At 50.5% G+C, this 16,959-nt stretch overlaps 1 protein-coding gene across 1 annotated transcript in view; it reads right to left on the bottom strand.

Moving 5' to 3' along the window:
- Positions 1 to 5,779: 5,779 nt before the first annotated feature.
- The window catches only part of PNPLA7 (patatin like domain 7, lysophospholipase), a 134,535-nt gene continuing 123,355 nt past the window's right edge, over positions 5,780 to 16,959 (bottom strand). Inside the window, exons 34-36 of the mRNA XM_084299130.1 lie at positions 13,676 to 13,760; positions 7,674 to 7,777; positions 5,780 to 6,613 (exon numbers count right to left, since the gene is read on the bottom strand). Of these exons, the coding sequence (XP_084155256.1) occupies positions 6,533 to 6,613; positions 7,674 to 7,777; positions 13,676 to 13,760 (270 nt within the window). The 3' untranslated portion in view covers positions 5,780 to 6,532. The remainder of the gene's footprint in view (positions 6,614 to 7,673; positions 7,778 to 13,675; positions 13,761 to 16,959) is intronic.

Raw genomic sequence — 16,959 nt, 5'->3', positions numbered from 1 at the left:
CCCATGGAGTGTACTGAGAGGTGCACTGCTCCAGGGAAAAAGAGACCCCAAAAGGGGCACGCTCCCCTAACACTCCTGCAAGGCTCAGCTCTCCCCTCTGCTTTTGGGAACCAAAATCCTCACCGCCCAGCATGTCCCACAGCAGGAGCCCCAACCAGCGGCTGCAGCTGCCCGGGGCTGGGTGGCCCCACGCCAGTGCCCTCAGCCACAGCCCGGGCAGCGCCGCCGCGATGGCTCTCACGCCTCATTACCCCCAAATCCCACAGGCTCACTGCTCCACCAGAGCTGCTCTAAAAGCTTTTCCGATCTTTGTTTTGTTAAAAGCTTTCTATTTCCAGCAAGGAAATAACGGGGGGGGGGAGGGGGATTTACAGCCACCAGGAGACTCGGTGCCATGGCTAAGCCATGGGGCAGTGCTGTGGGGGATGCCTGAGTATCCCCCAGCTCTGCAGCATGCTGAGCAGTCACTGCAGTCACCATCCAGCCTCCTCCAACTAATTCAGTGCTTAATTTGGGCCAGCCCAATCACACACTGGAGGAACAGACCCACACCAGGTGGGTCACCAGATGCCAGCTGCGTGGAGGTGGGAGCACACATGCCCAGGATAGAGTAAAAATTTATTTAGGTTGCAAATACAGCCATGGGCACAGTCAGCACCCCACTCGTGCCAGCTGACACAAAAAGCACCCTGCTCTGCCTGCCCAGGCACAGCAGAATGCAGACACCCCGGCACTGGCACCAGGGGCAAGCAGAGCTTTTGGGGCCACCCATGATCACCCCCAGCAGTCCCCATGGTGGCTTTGTGCTCATACACAGGGCACAGGCACTGCTCAGAGCTCGCCCCTTGCAGCCTGAGGACACGCAGGCAGGTCAGGGCTGCTCGAACCACACGCCAGCCTTATTTGACACGCTCCTCTGGGGCCATGCATCACAGCTAGTGTGTTTTCTTCGAGGAAAAAAATGTGTCATTTATGGTACATTTATAATTAATGCCCACTTTGTGTGCTTTTTGATCCCGAATTATACACCACTCGAGTGCTCTAATGCAGAGCTGTGCTCAACCCTGCAAGGACAGTCAACCGCTGGTGCTGCTACGCCTGCCCTTCCTGACAGATGCCATGGCTAAAGACGAGATTTCCAGAGCCACCTACTTCCAGGGGCATCGTTAGTGCTTGCAGCTCACGGGTGCTGCCTCCTGCTCAGCGCTGTGCAGGGGAGCAGGGGCTCAGCACGGGCGCTTCTGTATCGAGGCCGCGTCGGACAGAGCCATCGCTCCCCGCTGGTAACCCTGTCTGCGTCGTGACAGAGTGTATGCCTGTCCTTCACCCCCCGATGGCGTGAGATTTAATTAAGAGCTGTCCCTGCTGGCTCCGGCCATTGTGGAGGACGGTGGCGGTGGCTGTGCCAATTACCTGTGAAAACGCCGTGCCTGCTCTCAGAAACGCTCAGGCCCCAGGTGCGTTCCCGGCACTTGAAACACTGCCCAGGGCTGCTCCTGCAGGGTGTAAAGTGTCTCCAGGAACAACCCTGACACAAAATTAGATTTATAGTATATAGTTACTTCTAAAACTAGGATATATACTAATAACACTTTTGGTTTATATATATGTGTATAGATATTATAGCAACAGGCAAATAATTTTATTGCAATTGCTAGTTCCACGTTTTCCCCTAAATATCTGGACTTGAGTCAGGAAAGGGGGTGCGGCAGTGCTCCTTGCCCCAGGCGGAGGCGGGGAGGCTGTGCCAGCATTTCCCTGCTCTCAGGGAGCACCCCGGGTACAGGAGGAAACTTTCCTTGTGTTGAGCTTCTGCACCTGGCACCTGCAGGCAGCTGCGCCCCAACCTCACTTCCACAAGTGTCCCCTTCCAGTGCCTGGGAGCCATGGGCACAGCTGCCCTGAGGGATCACAGCACTATTTATGACAAAGCACAAATAAAAGCCATGAGGAAAAATAGGGTCAGACCCTCGGTGACCCAAGGAGAGGCTGTGGACAAGGAGCACAGGCACAAACCCCACCAGACCCAGCAGGAGAGGAAGCAGCCATGGGACAGGAAGGGACGGCTGATGGAAGTCTGTGCCCTGGTGCCATCAGAAGCCACATCATAATGTCACTGTTACCAAACATCTCAAAAACTCCAATGCCTCGTGCTCCGTCTCCTCCAGGAAGCCGCAGTCCCACTGTGAGACCTCGCACGCGGCACGGCGCTTCGGCCGGGCTCGGCACAGCTGGTGCTGGTCCAGCCTCACGGAGCGCCTGCAGGAAAGGAAAATATTTGCTGTATTTCTCGTTTGCTGATTTTGTTACTGGCTCTTACTCACAGCAACAGTAAATTAAACCCTGAGGCACAGCAGAGCCCCCGCATCCTGACAGCTTAAACACAGCACTCGGGCGGCATGCAAGGAAAATCACACATTGGAGGAGGTCAGGGGAGCACGAATAAATAAGATTAGACTAATTTTGGAATAATACGCAGAGAAAATGACGTCTGCCAGGGAAGGAGCATCGCAGGGCGCTGCTGCAGCCCCCATCCACCCCCAGTCCACAGAGCAAAGCACGACCAGCTCGTCCCAGGCTTACTGTGGTGGCTCCAGCTCACAGCCAGGGAGCCGCACAAACAGCCACGCACGAGCCAGCGCGGCACAGCATGAGCCCAGAGCTCTGCTCCTGCCTGGGCGATGCCTCCCAGCAAATCTGAAACGGTGCTTCCAGCTGCCACGGGGCAGCAGCGGCTCGCTCCTCTTCACTGAACTCTGCTGGAGCTTTCTCCGATGGTCAAACAGTGAAACAGAGCAACTGGACCAGCTCTGTGCTGGCAGCAGGCCGTGCAGTCGGTCAGCCCCAAGGGGACGGGAGCGCCACCGCCCAGCTCGGGGTCGCCCAGCTGCAGGGTCCCCTCACCAGGCTCAGGGGCCCCCGGCCCTTCCCCTGCAGGGACCATGTCTGGAGTCGGAGCCCTGCGAACACACATCCCCAGAACACCTCCCCTCCTCCATGGCTTTCTGTCTCCAGTGTGCACCTGGTTCACAAGTGACCGAGCCGGGACACATCTGTCCCCTTAGCGCAGCAGCCGGGGCAGTGGCAGAGCACAGCAGCAGCACCAGCTGCAGCCGTGAACGGTCCTCACCCGTGTGTCACCCTGGCAGCTTGCAAGGGCTCAGCCTGGGCCACCAAGCAGGACTGGTGCTCAACCCACTGCTCATCTGTCACTGGGAGGTGTTTCTGGAAGTTCACTCAAGGGCCTAAACCCCAGCAATCAGCAACCACCAGTGCCCAAGCCAAAGGCTTTCAGGGGAACCTCTCGCACCACCCCCAGAGTTCACCCAGCAGCTGCAGCCCCAAGTCCTCAGGACCTTGCTCTGATCCTGCCCCTCCACGCTTGGTGCTGGGCTGAGGGAACAAGCTCTGTGTCCTCAGCACCCAAGGTGAAACCTCGGGTTCCTCTAAGCCACCCCCCCTCTCCTGCTGCATTTCCAGCAAAACAGCAGCAGGACTGTAGGCGTAGAGCCTGGTGTATTAAGGGCTGACCAGCACTAACTCCTTAGGACAAGGCTGGGGGTTGGAGGGGGCAGGGGCTGGTTAAGACGGCCAGCTGAACCCTTGTGGAAACGCATGTGCAAGTAGAGGAGCATTAGGATGGCCCTGGGTGTGAACCTCTTCTGCAGGAAAAAAAGATTTGTGGGTATAAGAATGGGATGGGACAACAGAGACACGAGGCTGAAACACTGCCAGAACCCTGCACTGCCCAGCCCAGGAGCTGGGCAGACCACAGCCAGCAGGAGAGCAAGTGGAAAAAATAATTCTGCTTTTAAAATTGTACAATAATTGCTTTACATTCCTCTGCACAGAAGGATTGTTTTAGTGTCCAGGACTCAGCTATAGAAAATGCAGCAAGGAAAGAAAGCTGTGATAAATTATTTAGAACAGACTTTCAGTCTCGCATCAAAGGGTTTTTTTTTGTCTTCGTACATCTGAACTAAGTGCCACCTCCCCATGGAACAGGTCACAAAGCGAATCCAGTGGCTCTAATCAGCATACCCAGGAAACCTGGTGCTTTTCTGTTTTCCACAACTCCTCCAGCCCATGCAAACGTGAGCCCATCAGCTCTCACCCAACCTCCAGGAGCAGGACCAGCTGCCAGGGAGTTTGGAGTTAGAATACAAAACTTGGAAATTAATTGCATGTTCGAACAGAGGGAAGCAGCTCTCCTGGTACAGCACAGAGCAATGCAAGAAGCGATGCGCTCAGGCTGACAGAGCAGGCACGTGCCTGGAAAACAACATCCTGCCCCAGAGGGTACTAACCCTCAAGGGCACCTCGAGGATTAGTCTGTACTCCAGCCCTGGTCACTGTTCCCCAGGGAGAGGTTCCTCTGCTGTAACCACCCATAAATACCGATGTTGGAGGGACTTGCATCTGTTTTGCATCCCCTCAAAAGAAAAACAAAACTCAGTTGTGCTGCTACTGCTGCTGAGCGAGATGTGCTCCTCTTCCACCGCTCCGAGCAGCTCTGCGGTTACAAAGCACACACCATCTTCTAAAAAAGCTCCAAGTGCTCTCATGTGCACTCACTCCCATTCTGCCCAAGGCTTGCCACCAGCTTACGAGCCTTCCCTGTGATACACCCCACTCATCTCAACCAAAATTAAGTATCTCCAGCTCAACAGGCAACCTGGCTGCCGGCAGCATTACCTCTACTTCAAAAGCCATTTTAGAGTTTTATTTGCAATAATTAATTTCTTTCAATAGCAGGAAAGAAGCTCTGTCAACTGCAACATTTTCTGTAAAATTGCATTAACCAAAATGTGCATGACAGACCCGGACGATCCTTGCAGGGAAGGTCTCTCTCACTCCCACTTCTGAGAGGGTCTGGGGGTGGAGCCAGGCTGGCTTTGGGTGGCTTCAACAGAGGAGACACGTCCCTCTGCCCAAAATGCTGACCTGGGGATCTGACACTCAAAAATACCATCTTGTGTTAGAGGAACAGCTTCCCTGGGCAAACGCTGCACGTTCACGGCTGTGATGGAGGAGAACAGGAGGCAGCACATGGGAAGAAGCTGAAGCACAGAGCACAGGTCACACTCACAGCACTTAAAACCATGGCTGTCCTCGGTGGAGCCACCAAACTTTTCTGGCCCCAGGCTGATGCACGTCAGAGGGCCAGGACAGCTCAGCACAGGAGGCAGCTTCCAGGACTGTCTGTAGTGCTCTGGTTGGATGACAAATCCCCTCAAGGCAACAGCACCTAGAGCTAGCACTGAGCCAAAGAGTTCACATAAAGCAAGAATTAGCTTAATTTATCCAGCCAAGTGAAGCTATCAGCAACGACAGATGTGGGACAAGAAGAGCAAGCACCAAGGGACATCTGAACATGGCCCAATTCACACAGATTGCTGCAGGCCTCGGGGGGAGGGTGTGGGGAGAGCACTGGAGATTTCTTCCCAATACTTAATATAAAGAGTGAGTCTCACTGGAGTTAGGAATTAAAAACCAAAACCAAACCAAACCAAAACAAACAAACAAAAAACCACACATTTCTTCGCAAGTCAGACATGAGCAGAGGCAAGTTGGGTTCTTTAGGTTGTTGCTACATTCCGTGGGACTTCTGCATCCACTCACAAGTTGAGAGAACATCCCACGGAAGAAACTGTGGCTACACTTTCTTCAAGTTCAAGCAGTTTTCTGTGCTTAAAACCAGTTGTCAATAAACAGCATAAATTCACCAGCATTGGGTCCCACAAAGAGAACCTTGGCAACAACCACGCAGATATTTCAATCCAGTAGAATACCTTTATTTTTTCAGGGCAAATACAGCCAAGTAGTGGCTCCAGAGTTCACTGGCAAATGTCAGCACTATGATTTGTCAGTAAATGTTCTGCTGATGGCTTAAGGATACAGGCTAGATAGCTAGTGTTCATGTCAATTGATTTCTTGGCTTCAGATTTCAAGTTAAATACATTCAGACTGGCTCCTGTCAAAGCTCTGCTCACAAGTACCTGATCAAAAGTCACCGAGGAGTTGATTACACAGTTACCTGATTCATATGAAAAGAAAGCAATGATGCTGCGATCCACAAAATCCCTTCCTCTCTCTAATGCTGCTGCACGGAGCCTTCTCAGCAACAGACTTCAGTACATTGCTGGATGACATCCAGTTATTCTTTGGGCCTTCACAGTAAAAACAGTAACTAGAACATACCGCAGCAAAAATCAAGGCAGTGTTTGACTGCACGTTCCCACCACGTTTCTACTTTGTCAGTCTCAGAGTGATTAACAAACAGCCGCTCGTTCTGGCACCCGTACAAAGGAGCACGGCACAAGGCAGCCACCCCTCACGGAGGTCCAAGTGGCACCAGGACTTGGGCACGATGCAGATATTTGTGCTTAGCGCTGGCAGCTGAATGCCTCATACCCTGCCTGGAGAAGGACGAAAGCTTACTTAATGTCAACTAGAAGTTGCTTTCTTTTTTTAAATACATATAAATAAAAGTGGCAGTATGGACGGGATGTAGCTGTCAGTCTTCTGAGCGCTAGCCCAGCTCTCCCGTGCTTCTTGCCTGGCAGTCCAGGTCTGGGAGATTCTTGCGCTTTCTTATCTGCATATCTTCATCCTGAAGAAGAGAAAAAAAACACAAGCTCATTCTTCAGTGTCCTCCCTGAGCTGGATAAAATCTGTCCTCTTCCCCTCATCTCTTCTTTTGTCCGTCAGGCATTACCCATTAGAGATCACCCCAGCAAACAAAAATCTGTACACCATCACTTCAGCTCCCCACTCAGAACACCAAAGCCATTTACATCCTCACACTGGCAGCTGCCCAGGCTAGAAGCCTTCCCAAAACTACTCACATGTTCCCACTGAAAAAACAGTTCATCTCCAACACGAGAGGCAGCTTCAGCTTTTAAACCTGCTGGCTACTCCAGCTGGAGTAAGAAGGGCAGGAGTACGACCCTTCAGGCTGTAGGCAACATCAACTGCCTGGCCTCACAGTGCAGGTTTTCCTCAGGGTGGACCTGAGCTCCCACACAGTCAAATAACTTTGGTTGTAAGGGACTTTTGGGAAATATAATACAATTTCCTGCTCTACTCAGGGTTAACTAATGCCAGATCAGGTCATTCAGGGCCTTTTCTATTTGTTTTTTTGGGTATCAACAAGGCTGGAGTTTCCACCATCTCTGCACACCCCACTGCAACACCCAGCTGTGCTTTTCGTGACACCTTTCCTTGCATGCAGTCAGGATTTCCCTTCCTGCAAGCTGCACCTGCCACCTCCTCCTGTCTTTGTGCAGTGCATCTCTGACAGCGTCTTCTCTATAAGCACCGGGTTCCAGACAGCTGAAGACAGCAGGCAGGTCCCCTCTCGGCCTCTTCTCCTCCAAGCTGAAGGAAGCAGCTCCCTCGTCCTCCTCGTGCCTGATGCGCCCCAGCCCTGACCCACCTTGAGACCAAACCCACAAAGCCCTGAGCTCTTCACACAATGTGGCCACGTTTGCCCCACATGGCACCGCTGCAGACTGCCCACCTGAACAGCACGTGTCCTTTAGTGCCTGAACTGCACAGAAAAGCTGCTGCACAGTCTTCCTCAGCACTCCCCTCCGTGCTTCTCTGAGCAATCCTTCCTTACACCTCGACCTCGTACCCACCGCACAGCCTATTGCCAGGGCAGCACATACCGAGTCAGAGTCTTCATCAACCTGGCTGCTTATGAAATTCACATAATCGTCCTTCTGGCTGTCCAGAACTTCTTCTTCATACTCAGTCTGGTAGTCTGATTCATCTAAAGACAGAAGAGAGAAAAAACACTGGTAAATAGGCATTCGAAGAGGCAGAGAAAGCTGGAAGAGGAATGACAGCCGTGTCTGCTGAGCACCGGCACAGCGCAGGGTGACAGCTGGCCAGCCCTGAGCAGCTCAGTGAGCTGGGACTGCCCAAGCATCCATCACATCTCCAGCCAGATCACAGAACAAGCTTCAAACCGTGTCCTGTGTGCAAGCTGTGTCCTGTGGCCCTCCACGATCTAAAGAGCCTGCAGCAAAAGCAGCGAGAGCCAAACTGCCCTCGTGAGTCTAGGGGGTGCTGCCAGGGGGAGATGCTCCTGCTCCCTGGGAGATGCTGCTCACAGAGTCGCCACCTCTTGCTGGTCAGCCCAGCCCAGGCCTGTGAAATATCTTCAGAGGACATGGCTAGGAGATACACATCCTAACTCCTGGACACGGCTGTGGCTGTGTCTGCTGGAAACACGGACTTGCAGACATACGACAAGCTCTTCTGGTGCCAAACGCTCGCCACCGCAGAGTGATAATTATGTGTCTGACGATCTCTGGTCCACAGGGAACGGTGACATTTACATTCCCCTCCTCCCCACAGGGAACAATCGCTTGCTTTCTCTGGCAATCTCGCGGATTAACATAATCAAGGGAAGCTCAAAAACCTGACCCGTACCTTCATCTAACTCTGAGCAGCATTGCTTCTACTTCAGTCCTGAACAGCAGCTTCTGTGCTTGAGTTAAAAAACAAAAGCCATCACCTTTCTTCCAAACACCACCTCGACAATGGCATCACCACTGCTAAATGCAAGGGGGGCAGAGGGGGGGGGCGAGCCGCCTGCAGTGCATGGTAGGGGACATCAAGCAGTTTCTAGCAGACTGAACGTGTGGGGTCCTCTCATCCTTTCCCCAGCCCGGTTGCCGTGGTTGAAGAGCTGTACGCAGCCAGTAGGATAAGGTCAGGTTAAAGGAGAAACCCAGCAAAAGGCTTTTTGCCATGATGCATCACGGAGATGCACAGAGATCTCAGACGTGAGGTGAAAGGTGGCAGCAGATTCGATCCCTCAGTCACAATTTTACCAAGTACACGATAATCACGTTTCTGATCTCTGAAAGGCCGGACATCGGCACGCCAAGAACTGCTAGAGCCAGCGATAAATTAAACACAACCGTACCTCCTGCAGAGACCCCTGGCAAAGCCAGGTGCTCAGTGATGCTACCAGCGCCCCTGCCACCTATGTCCCTCAGTCCAGCTGGCTGAATCTTCAGATTTCTGTCTTCATCTCTCCTTGCCTTCCTGTCAGCCTCACTAGGATATCAGTTGTAAAACAAATTCCTGTTCACTTGGAATAAACTTTTGAACTTTGCCACTTTCAACATGTCCTCATTGACTGTTGCTGCCTGCTTTCCCCCTCCCAGCACATCCACCTCCCTGTATTCTGCTGCAGTTGCCTGAGCAGGTCCATGCTGCAGCAAAGCTTCCAGCCCTCGCCCCCGCTGTCGGGCAGGACACCGCCAGCAGCGGGACACGACACCGAGTGCCTGAGCACCAAAGCCCCGACACATCAGCGCAGTCACCGCATCTTCCACAGTGTCTCCAGCAGACACCACGAGCCACTCACTGACGGGATCGGCTCTCCCACATCGATTCCATACCTGACAGCGACAAACAGCACCAGGGCGGGTGCCCATCGTGGGTCCCGACGCACCACGCAGCGCAGCCGCTGCTGAGCCCCCTCCCAAGCAAGCACGAAGCCGGTGTGTACGCACAGCAAAGCGAAGCGAGCTGCGGAGGGCCACCTGTCATTTGCACAGGTTCTGGCAATTCCAGAATGCAATTAAATGCCTTAAAAATGGCAGACATTTTTTTTTTCATTTAGACTGTTTTCTGACATTTTCATGAGTTAATTCACATGCACTTTCAGTTGCTGAAGAAATACCTGTTTTTCAGCTCAGTAGTGAAAAAAGTGGTTTCTGTTTAAACTGGCTTCTTGATTAAGTATTTCTTTTGGGAACAGTCAATAGCATCTGCTCCATGCTGAAGACAACAGCACAGTCTGTTCCACAGCATTTTCTTCTAACACGATAACTACACCCAACTGCTAGAACATTAGGATTCAAGACATTTGGTCAATTTTTTTCCTTTGGTTCAGAGAATCATCATTAGCTTATACTAAAAGCATCACTGACAATCTTTGATAAAAACACACTGGAGAAACCAGACACTCACCTGAACAGCAAGAGATAGCACAAACAACTGTTTGTAGTTTACAGCTCCAATAAAACTGACTGCAATTAAACCCAAATCCCTTGATTTTATCAGCACTGTTCAGTATTTAACAGGTCTTTACACTGATACTGAGAACCAGGAGAGGGTTGTCCCTTCTCACATCCCTCTCACAGTAACTCCAGGTACCCAAGGACAGCGGGTGGTGCTCTTACCCACACTCCCTGAGCATCGCCTTCCTTTGCCCCCCTTGAGACTGAATCTGGGGCTCAAGGCAGCTCCAGCCCCGAGCAGCCTTGCCCTTTTACACTGCCAAGCCCCCCAGGAGCATCAGGCAGGATGAAGGCCTGACTGCCCCATTCAGCACACCATCAGCCAAACACTTCAGCTCAGAGATGAGCTAACCTAACCAAACACAAAGAGAGATGCACAGGCAAGGCTGTCACAACAGCCAACAGCTGGTGACATTTCTTATATTTAAAGCACTCAGTAGCACGCTAGCTGCTGCCACCACCAAAAGGTGACAATCCTGACCTTAAAGAGCCAGCGAAGAGATGACACCCTGGAGAGGTCCCCCAGCCCACTGGTAGTGGAGGCAGCGTGCTCACAGCTGGAAGGTCACACAACCACTTCTCATGCCAGTGAATTGCTCTGTGATTCTGTAGCTTTTGGAATGTCTTACTGGCCTGATTTCTGCAGGCAATGCACCACATTTGAAGAAAATCAGTGCTGTATGTCTGGAGGGTTTCTGTTTCAGCAACGCACATGGGCTTTGATGTAACTCAAGGAATCTGGTAGCTCCTCACAATCTGATCTGTGTGAGGGCTTTTCAATAGGACTTTTTAAGCAGTAAATACACAGAGGGTAACCTGGTGCCCAATAACCCTCTCAGAGGTTTTGGGATGTCTCCTGCTTCAGCTGTGTTGCAAAACCAGGTGTTTCAAACCAAGATTAACATTCCTTTGTCCCAAGTACTTTTTCCAAGTGACTGTTGTTAAACTGCTCTGTTACACCACTTGGTATCTTTCAGCCATCGCACGCAGTGAGTGTGCTACCTGACCTCACACCATGGAACAGGGCCACGAGGGCGGCCTGAAGCATTATGGCCTCAGATTGTGCCAGGGGAGGTTTAGGTTGGGTATTAGGAAGAAGTTCTTCACTGAAAGGGTTGTGCAGCATCAGAACAGGCTGCCCAGGGAAGTGGTTGTGTCACCATCCCTGGAGATCTTCAAAAGACGTGTAGACGTGGTGCCTGGAGACACGGCTTGGTGGCAGACATGGCGGTGCTAGGTTAAGGGTTGGACTTGATCTTCAAGGTCTTTTCCAACCTAAATGATTTTGTGATTACTGCTTCAGAAAACGGCAAGTGGAACCTGCTGTGCAAATCACCCCAAGTGTGCGTGACTTCAGTCCTCAGCAATCCCTCCTGGCTGGGGACGTGGCCAGAGCTGCGGCTGAGCCTCCCTCGGAGGACGGCATCCGCACTGTGCTGGCTGAGGCCGCAGCTGTGCAGAACACAATTACAGCTGAACAAAGACAAAAATCCCAATCGAGTAAGTGATTTGGAGAAGTGTTGTGATGCAGAACTGAAACACAGCCACAAGTACTGCAGCATCTCAACTGTGAAAACAGGCTTCTGTTCTCCTACATATGTTTCCCCACATGCTCACTCAGAGGGCACAGGTACCCTGGGTCCAGCACAGAGCTTCCGTGACTTCCTTCTCCTCACCTCTTCCTGACAGACAGTCTCCCCATTCCTCTCCCCCCACCTTTTAAACTATTTTAATCATTTTCCTCAGTTTGTTCAAGAGAGAAAGAACGTCAGTTACATTCTGATTGACTACAAAGCCCAGGAGAAGGGGGGACATGTCAGTACAAAGGGTGAAAGGCCTTGGACTGGCACAGGCTGGCAGAGCCTCCAGATCTAAAGCCATCTCTTCTTTAGGAGAAAAGGCAGGGAAGTTTTTTCTTCATTTCTTTTTTTAGAACAAAATTATCGACAGAATTTCTTCATCCAGCCTAAGACCTGCAGTACACAATCAGGACAGGCAGAGTCCTTTTACGGTCCCTGAGGTCCGAGATCTCACTCAGGGAGGAATTTCCAGGGAGAAAAAGAAAGTTTTGCCTTTTTTGACAGTGCCAGGTCATACACATGCTACAAGGAAGCACCCTCTCTTATTACTTGCACAGGACAAAAGCAGTTGGACCATCTTCACCAGCAGACAAATCCCAAGGCTCACCAGCACACGTGAGGAGCCACCCGACAGCCACTGGGCCGCTGCCAGGGCAGCAGTCGCCCTCCTGCTGAGCTCCTGTCACCTCTTCAGCAAGAGGCATGGGGACAATGCCACATTCAGGGAACGCCTTTACGGCCACTGCCCATCAAAGCGAGGCACAGATCCTGCAGGTACTGCGTGAAGTCACCCACAACATGAACACAAGACTCCTCCAAGACCCGCTGTCCGTATGCACAGCTCTCTCCTGCCATCCTCCCCCTCCTCCGGAGCCTGCAACAAACATTTCAGTGTCTTCTGGGACCACGGGGCACCTGTCCCTTGCATCCCAAATACCCCATGGATATGCCCTTCCTTAGGCCAATATTTGCCATATCTACTTGAAAATTACTTATTCATGTTTAATGGCTTCACCTAGCAAAAAAAAAAAAATATCTTCCTAACAGGGTGAATAATCAGAAACCCTACCGGAGGAAGACCTGTCACACCACATGGGTTGAGTCTCAGCAGGACTCGGCGCCGATGCCTTAAATAACCATGTTACATGAATTCTTCAATCTTATTCACAATGGCTGTTTCAGACATTTGATTAATATTTTCTTCATAAGGCATATGATTGCAATTAGCATTTCAAATTACCACAGGGACATCTCTACAAACAGTCACAGATGGAAGGACTGCTAACTTTAGATTTTCCTCTGCAAGAACAAGAATCGGGAGGAGGGGGAGAGACTGTTTATAAAAAGCTCCGGCACTGGTAAAACGCTTGGAGATTTCAGGCCTCCAAAGCTCTGTTTGATCCTGTTAAGTGAGTCTTCGGCTGTGATATTTACAGGGAGCTGCTCCGTAGGACATGTCTGAGGCACAAAGCTCTCAAGTGCCGCCATGCAGAAGTGCAGGAGCCGTTCCTGTTCCACATTAGTTCATTAGTGCTCCCTGTAATAGCAGTGTACATAAAGCAATCAAGCCAGTGAGTCATTCCAGATTTGATTCAAAGTAGCACAAAAAGATCCTTCAGTCAAACCTTTAAATCGCCCTCCTCCCATTTCAAAAGGACAAGGACCAAAGACTGAAGCTAGCACAGGGCCACGGACAGCACGAGGAGGAACGAGCGCTCGGCTTTGTGAGCGCTGACACACGCGTGCTATTGCACTCAGAATTAGGCTGACTGGAAACAGGATTGCTCCCACCAGGAAAGCACACCAGACCATGCCAGTAATGCTTGGCAGCGATGTTTCACCACGGCAAGAGCACCCGAGTCCCACCCTCACCCAAGCAGAGGGGAGGCAGCCCACGACTGACACCAGAGCCAGCAGCAGCCAGCCCTCAACCACATCACAGCTCGCAGCACGGGCTGTTAAAAGAAAGCAATGAAGCAGTGAAGCTGCCAACCCTGTTGCACTGCCCTTCCTGCTGCATCGCAGCACTGGCCGGGTCCCTTGACTCACCGTCTGCCACGGGGGCTTTCACTGGCTCGATCCTGGACACGATTTCTGCCAGGTCCGTAAAAGAGGTGGTGGCACAGGTCACATTCTGAAACACAGGATTAAGGTTTAGGTATGTTACCAAATATACACAAAATATCCAATTCAAGACTGTGTAAAAATTATACTGAACAGAGAAAGCTCCAGACACAGCTTTCACCCTCGTTACTCATCGGTGAGTAATTCACAGAACAGTGACCCTGATGCATGGCCTGGCTGCAAAGATGGGATTCCCAAGAGCAAGCAGACACCGGGCAATCTCTAATGGGCTCTTCTCCATCCATGCAATATGAGACCTTATTAAAAATTTAGGAAACTATAGAAGAGGCGACAAAGACAAGAACTGTCGAGTCTGGACTTTGTGACAGACAGCATTCCTTTTGCTTGCTTGCTCTCTATCACTGTGCTGTGTGACTCTATAAAAGGGACCAGCTGGGCCAGGTGCAGCCCTCAGGGAGATTTCTCCTTCCCTCAGGAGCCTGGTGGGAGGAAGAAGGGGCCGTGGTGCCATACATGAGCCAGCAGAGGCCCTGGGAGGCTGTGTGGACAAGTGGGCAGCAGCCAGGGGTGACCAGAACCTGCCAGGGGACCCCAGCCCTCTCAGCAAGTCAGGGGCTGGAGGTGCTGCAGCGAGCAGGAACCCAAGGCAAGAGGTCTGCCAGCAAGGAGAAGTATTTCCCACTGTAATTCCTCTTTTCAAACCCTTCCTATTTTTATTCTGTCTCACCTAAGCAGCAGGTTGAGCATTCTGGGATTTGAAGAGTTGCCTGCTTTAGTTTTTCTTCTTAAAAAAAAAACAACTTTGGCATTTAAGATTTGGTTTGGCCTTCCTGTGTCCTTGGCCACGAGTGAGGTGTGTGGGCCTCCCTCCCTCCCCCCCCCCAGGGCCAGACACAGGGTCACTGGACGGCAACTCAAACACCCTGCGCCTATTTTCAAACCAGTCGCTTTAATTAGTACAGTAGCAACCTGCCCCAGAGGAGAGCGAAGGGGAAGAGCTGGCAGGGGGCATGTTTTTGGCACTGGACTGTCAGGAATTGCTGGGACAGACCTGCCCACACACCTCCAGGCAGGGCAGGTTCCTCACACGGTGGTTTTGCGAGCAATTCTTTGCTCTTCTGGCAGGAGCACTGATACTGTGAATCACACAGCCCCTGCAGGGGTCACAGCAGAAGCCCATTACAGCTGCAGCAGATTGCTCTCAGTTGACCTTTAATCCATAACTAACTTTTGATGTAATTTAGCACAGCCTAAGCAGGGTAAGGATTCAGGACAAACAGCTGCTGGGGAGCAGGGGACAGAAAGGACCCAAAGGGAATTAAAAAAATACCTGTATGAAATGAAACAGCTGTAGCTTAGGACACACATTTTAAAATATAAAGAAGTAGAGAAACTCAGAATAAGGTCTGACCATTAAGGAACCAGCCAGAAGAGTGAGTCAGTCCTGCTTCATCGTGAACACACAACCTGAATGGTCCCAGTGAAGCATCTGCAGGCAGCCATTTCCCAGGACAGGAGGGGGAAAAAAGAGAGCAGCTACATTTCGTTTTGTGCCACATGACTAAGCAAGGGATATGCGCGAACTCTGGCCACAAAGCAGACACAGCAATGTTGGAGGCAATCACCTGCACTGTACAAACAAGGACTGTCATAAAGCAAACAGACTGGGTGCATTCAGCACTCACACATGTGCACCAGGCTGTCCTGGGGAGGATGCAGCAGAGCAGGGACTGGCTTTGGAGGGGAAAGAGCAGGGCGCTGTGTGAAGTGCTGAACAAAGCCTGCAGGGAACATCACCAGAAGATGCTCTTGGAAAACTAGCATCGGCTCACATGCCCCCAGAGAAAAGCTGGGAGGACAGATGAGCAGGAAGGCAATCCTAAGTGTGACCCTGCCCACGGGAGCATCTGTTGCAGTCACTGCCATACACATGATCCCATGCTAGGGAATATGACATACACATGATCCCATGGGTAAGCCTGCGAGAGGAAGCTTGGAGAGGCAGCTGCACCCCAAAGTCTTAGCACTCTGACTGGAACGCCACTTGTGGGAAACCAGGTGTCTTCCCACGCTCATTTGATGCTTTGCAAAAAAGGCATTTAATGTTTAAAAGTTTGCTCTGACTACTTTTGAGGACAAAACCACACTCCCATCAGTTAACATAAGGAAAAGAAGATTCATTTGAAACCTACTCTCAAACCTTCCTGCTGATATTTCTTCCAAGAAGGAAGAAAGTATTCTCTTTAGCATAATCTTTATTAAATAAATGAGAGGAGAAAGACAGTTACTATTGTAGTCTGCTAGATTATATTTAGCTTTGACTATGAATAACACTTCAATAGACAAAACTTCCCCGAGGAGATCCAATTTACGGTACTGCATTGCTCTGCATTGGGGAAGAATAAGGGTTGTTCAAATGAACTTTATGTAAGGTTGCTGTTGTTCGTGGCTTCAGTATTTGCATTTTAAGAAAAGATAAGTAGCAACTGAATGATGAAAGCAAAGAAATATCTAAATGCTTAAATATCTGGAGATTAAATAAAAATTCAACGCTTACGACATGGAAACAAGATGAAAAGAAACCGAGCCCAGCACTCCAAGATGTTGAACACTCCAGAAATAGCTGAAGAACTAAAACACAGATCATCAAAACCTTTGCTAATGAAAGGCAAGTTAAAAATATCAGCTGTTATCCCTGGAAGATAGCACAGCTAAAGGACTTAAACGACTTTAATGGACTAAGGAAAAAGAGCTAAACACCTCAGAGAGAGCCTGCAATACTTGTTATTTTGTAGAAATAAATTTACAAAAACAAGTCATATGGAAAAAATATCTTGCTTTTCACTAGGTTCCAGAGTAGCTGGAGGAAAAAGCAGACAACTTTCTGGGTCCGTGGAATAGAGCCTGGAACTTAGCTTCAGGCTTGGGGAGCACACAAAGCTGACCAGGCAGATTGTCACGACATTCTCATGCACCCATTATTTTCATAATCTTGGTGTCTCAGCAGTCAGCACTTTCTGCCTTGTTATGCAGTGCTTACACAGAAACACAATGACAAGCTCTGTCTACAACCACTACATGACCTATTTGATCTCCATGTTGGTTGAAGTGACATAAAAAAAACAGGGTAGATTACGATAAATGTTCAAAATCCTGCATCATGCACAGCTGTAATACCGTGATTTGACTGAAATTAGCCTGACTTATTGTGTCTCATATAATGGGCAATTCTTAAAGAAGTCTGGTTT

This window comes from Netta rufina (assembly GCF_964035555.1).
Source record: "Netta rufina genome assembly, chromosome: 20".
Classification (NCBI taxonomy): Eukaryota; Metazoa; Chordata; class Aves; order Anseriformes; family Anatidae; genus Netta; species Netta rufina.
Note: the sequence above shows the minus strand (reverse complement) of the source record. Positions and strands in the feature narration are given on the sequence as shown.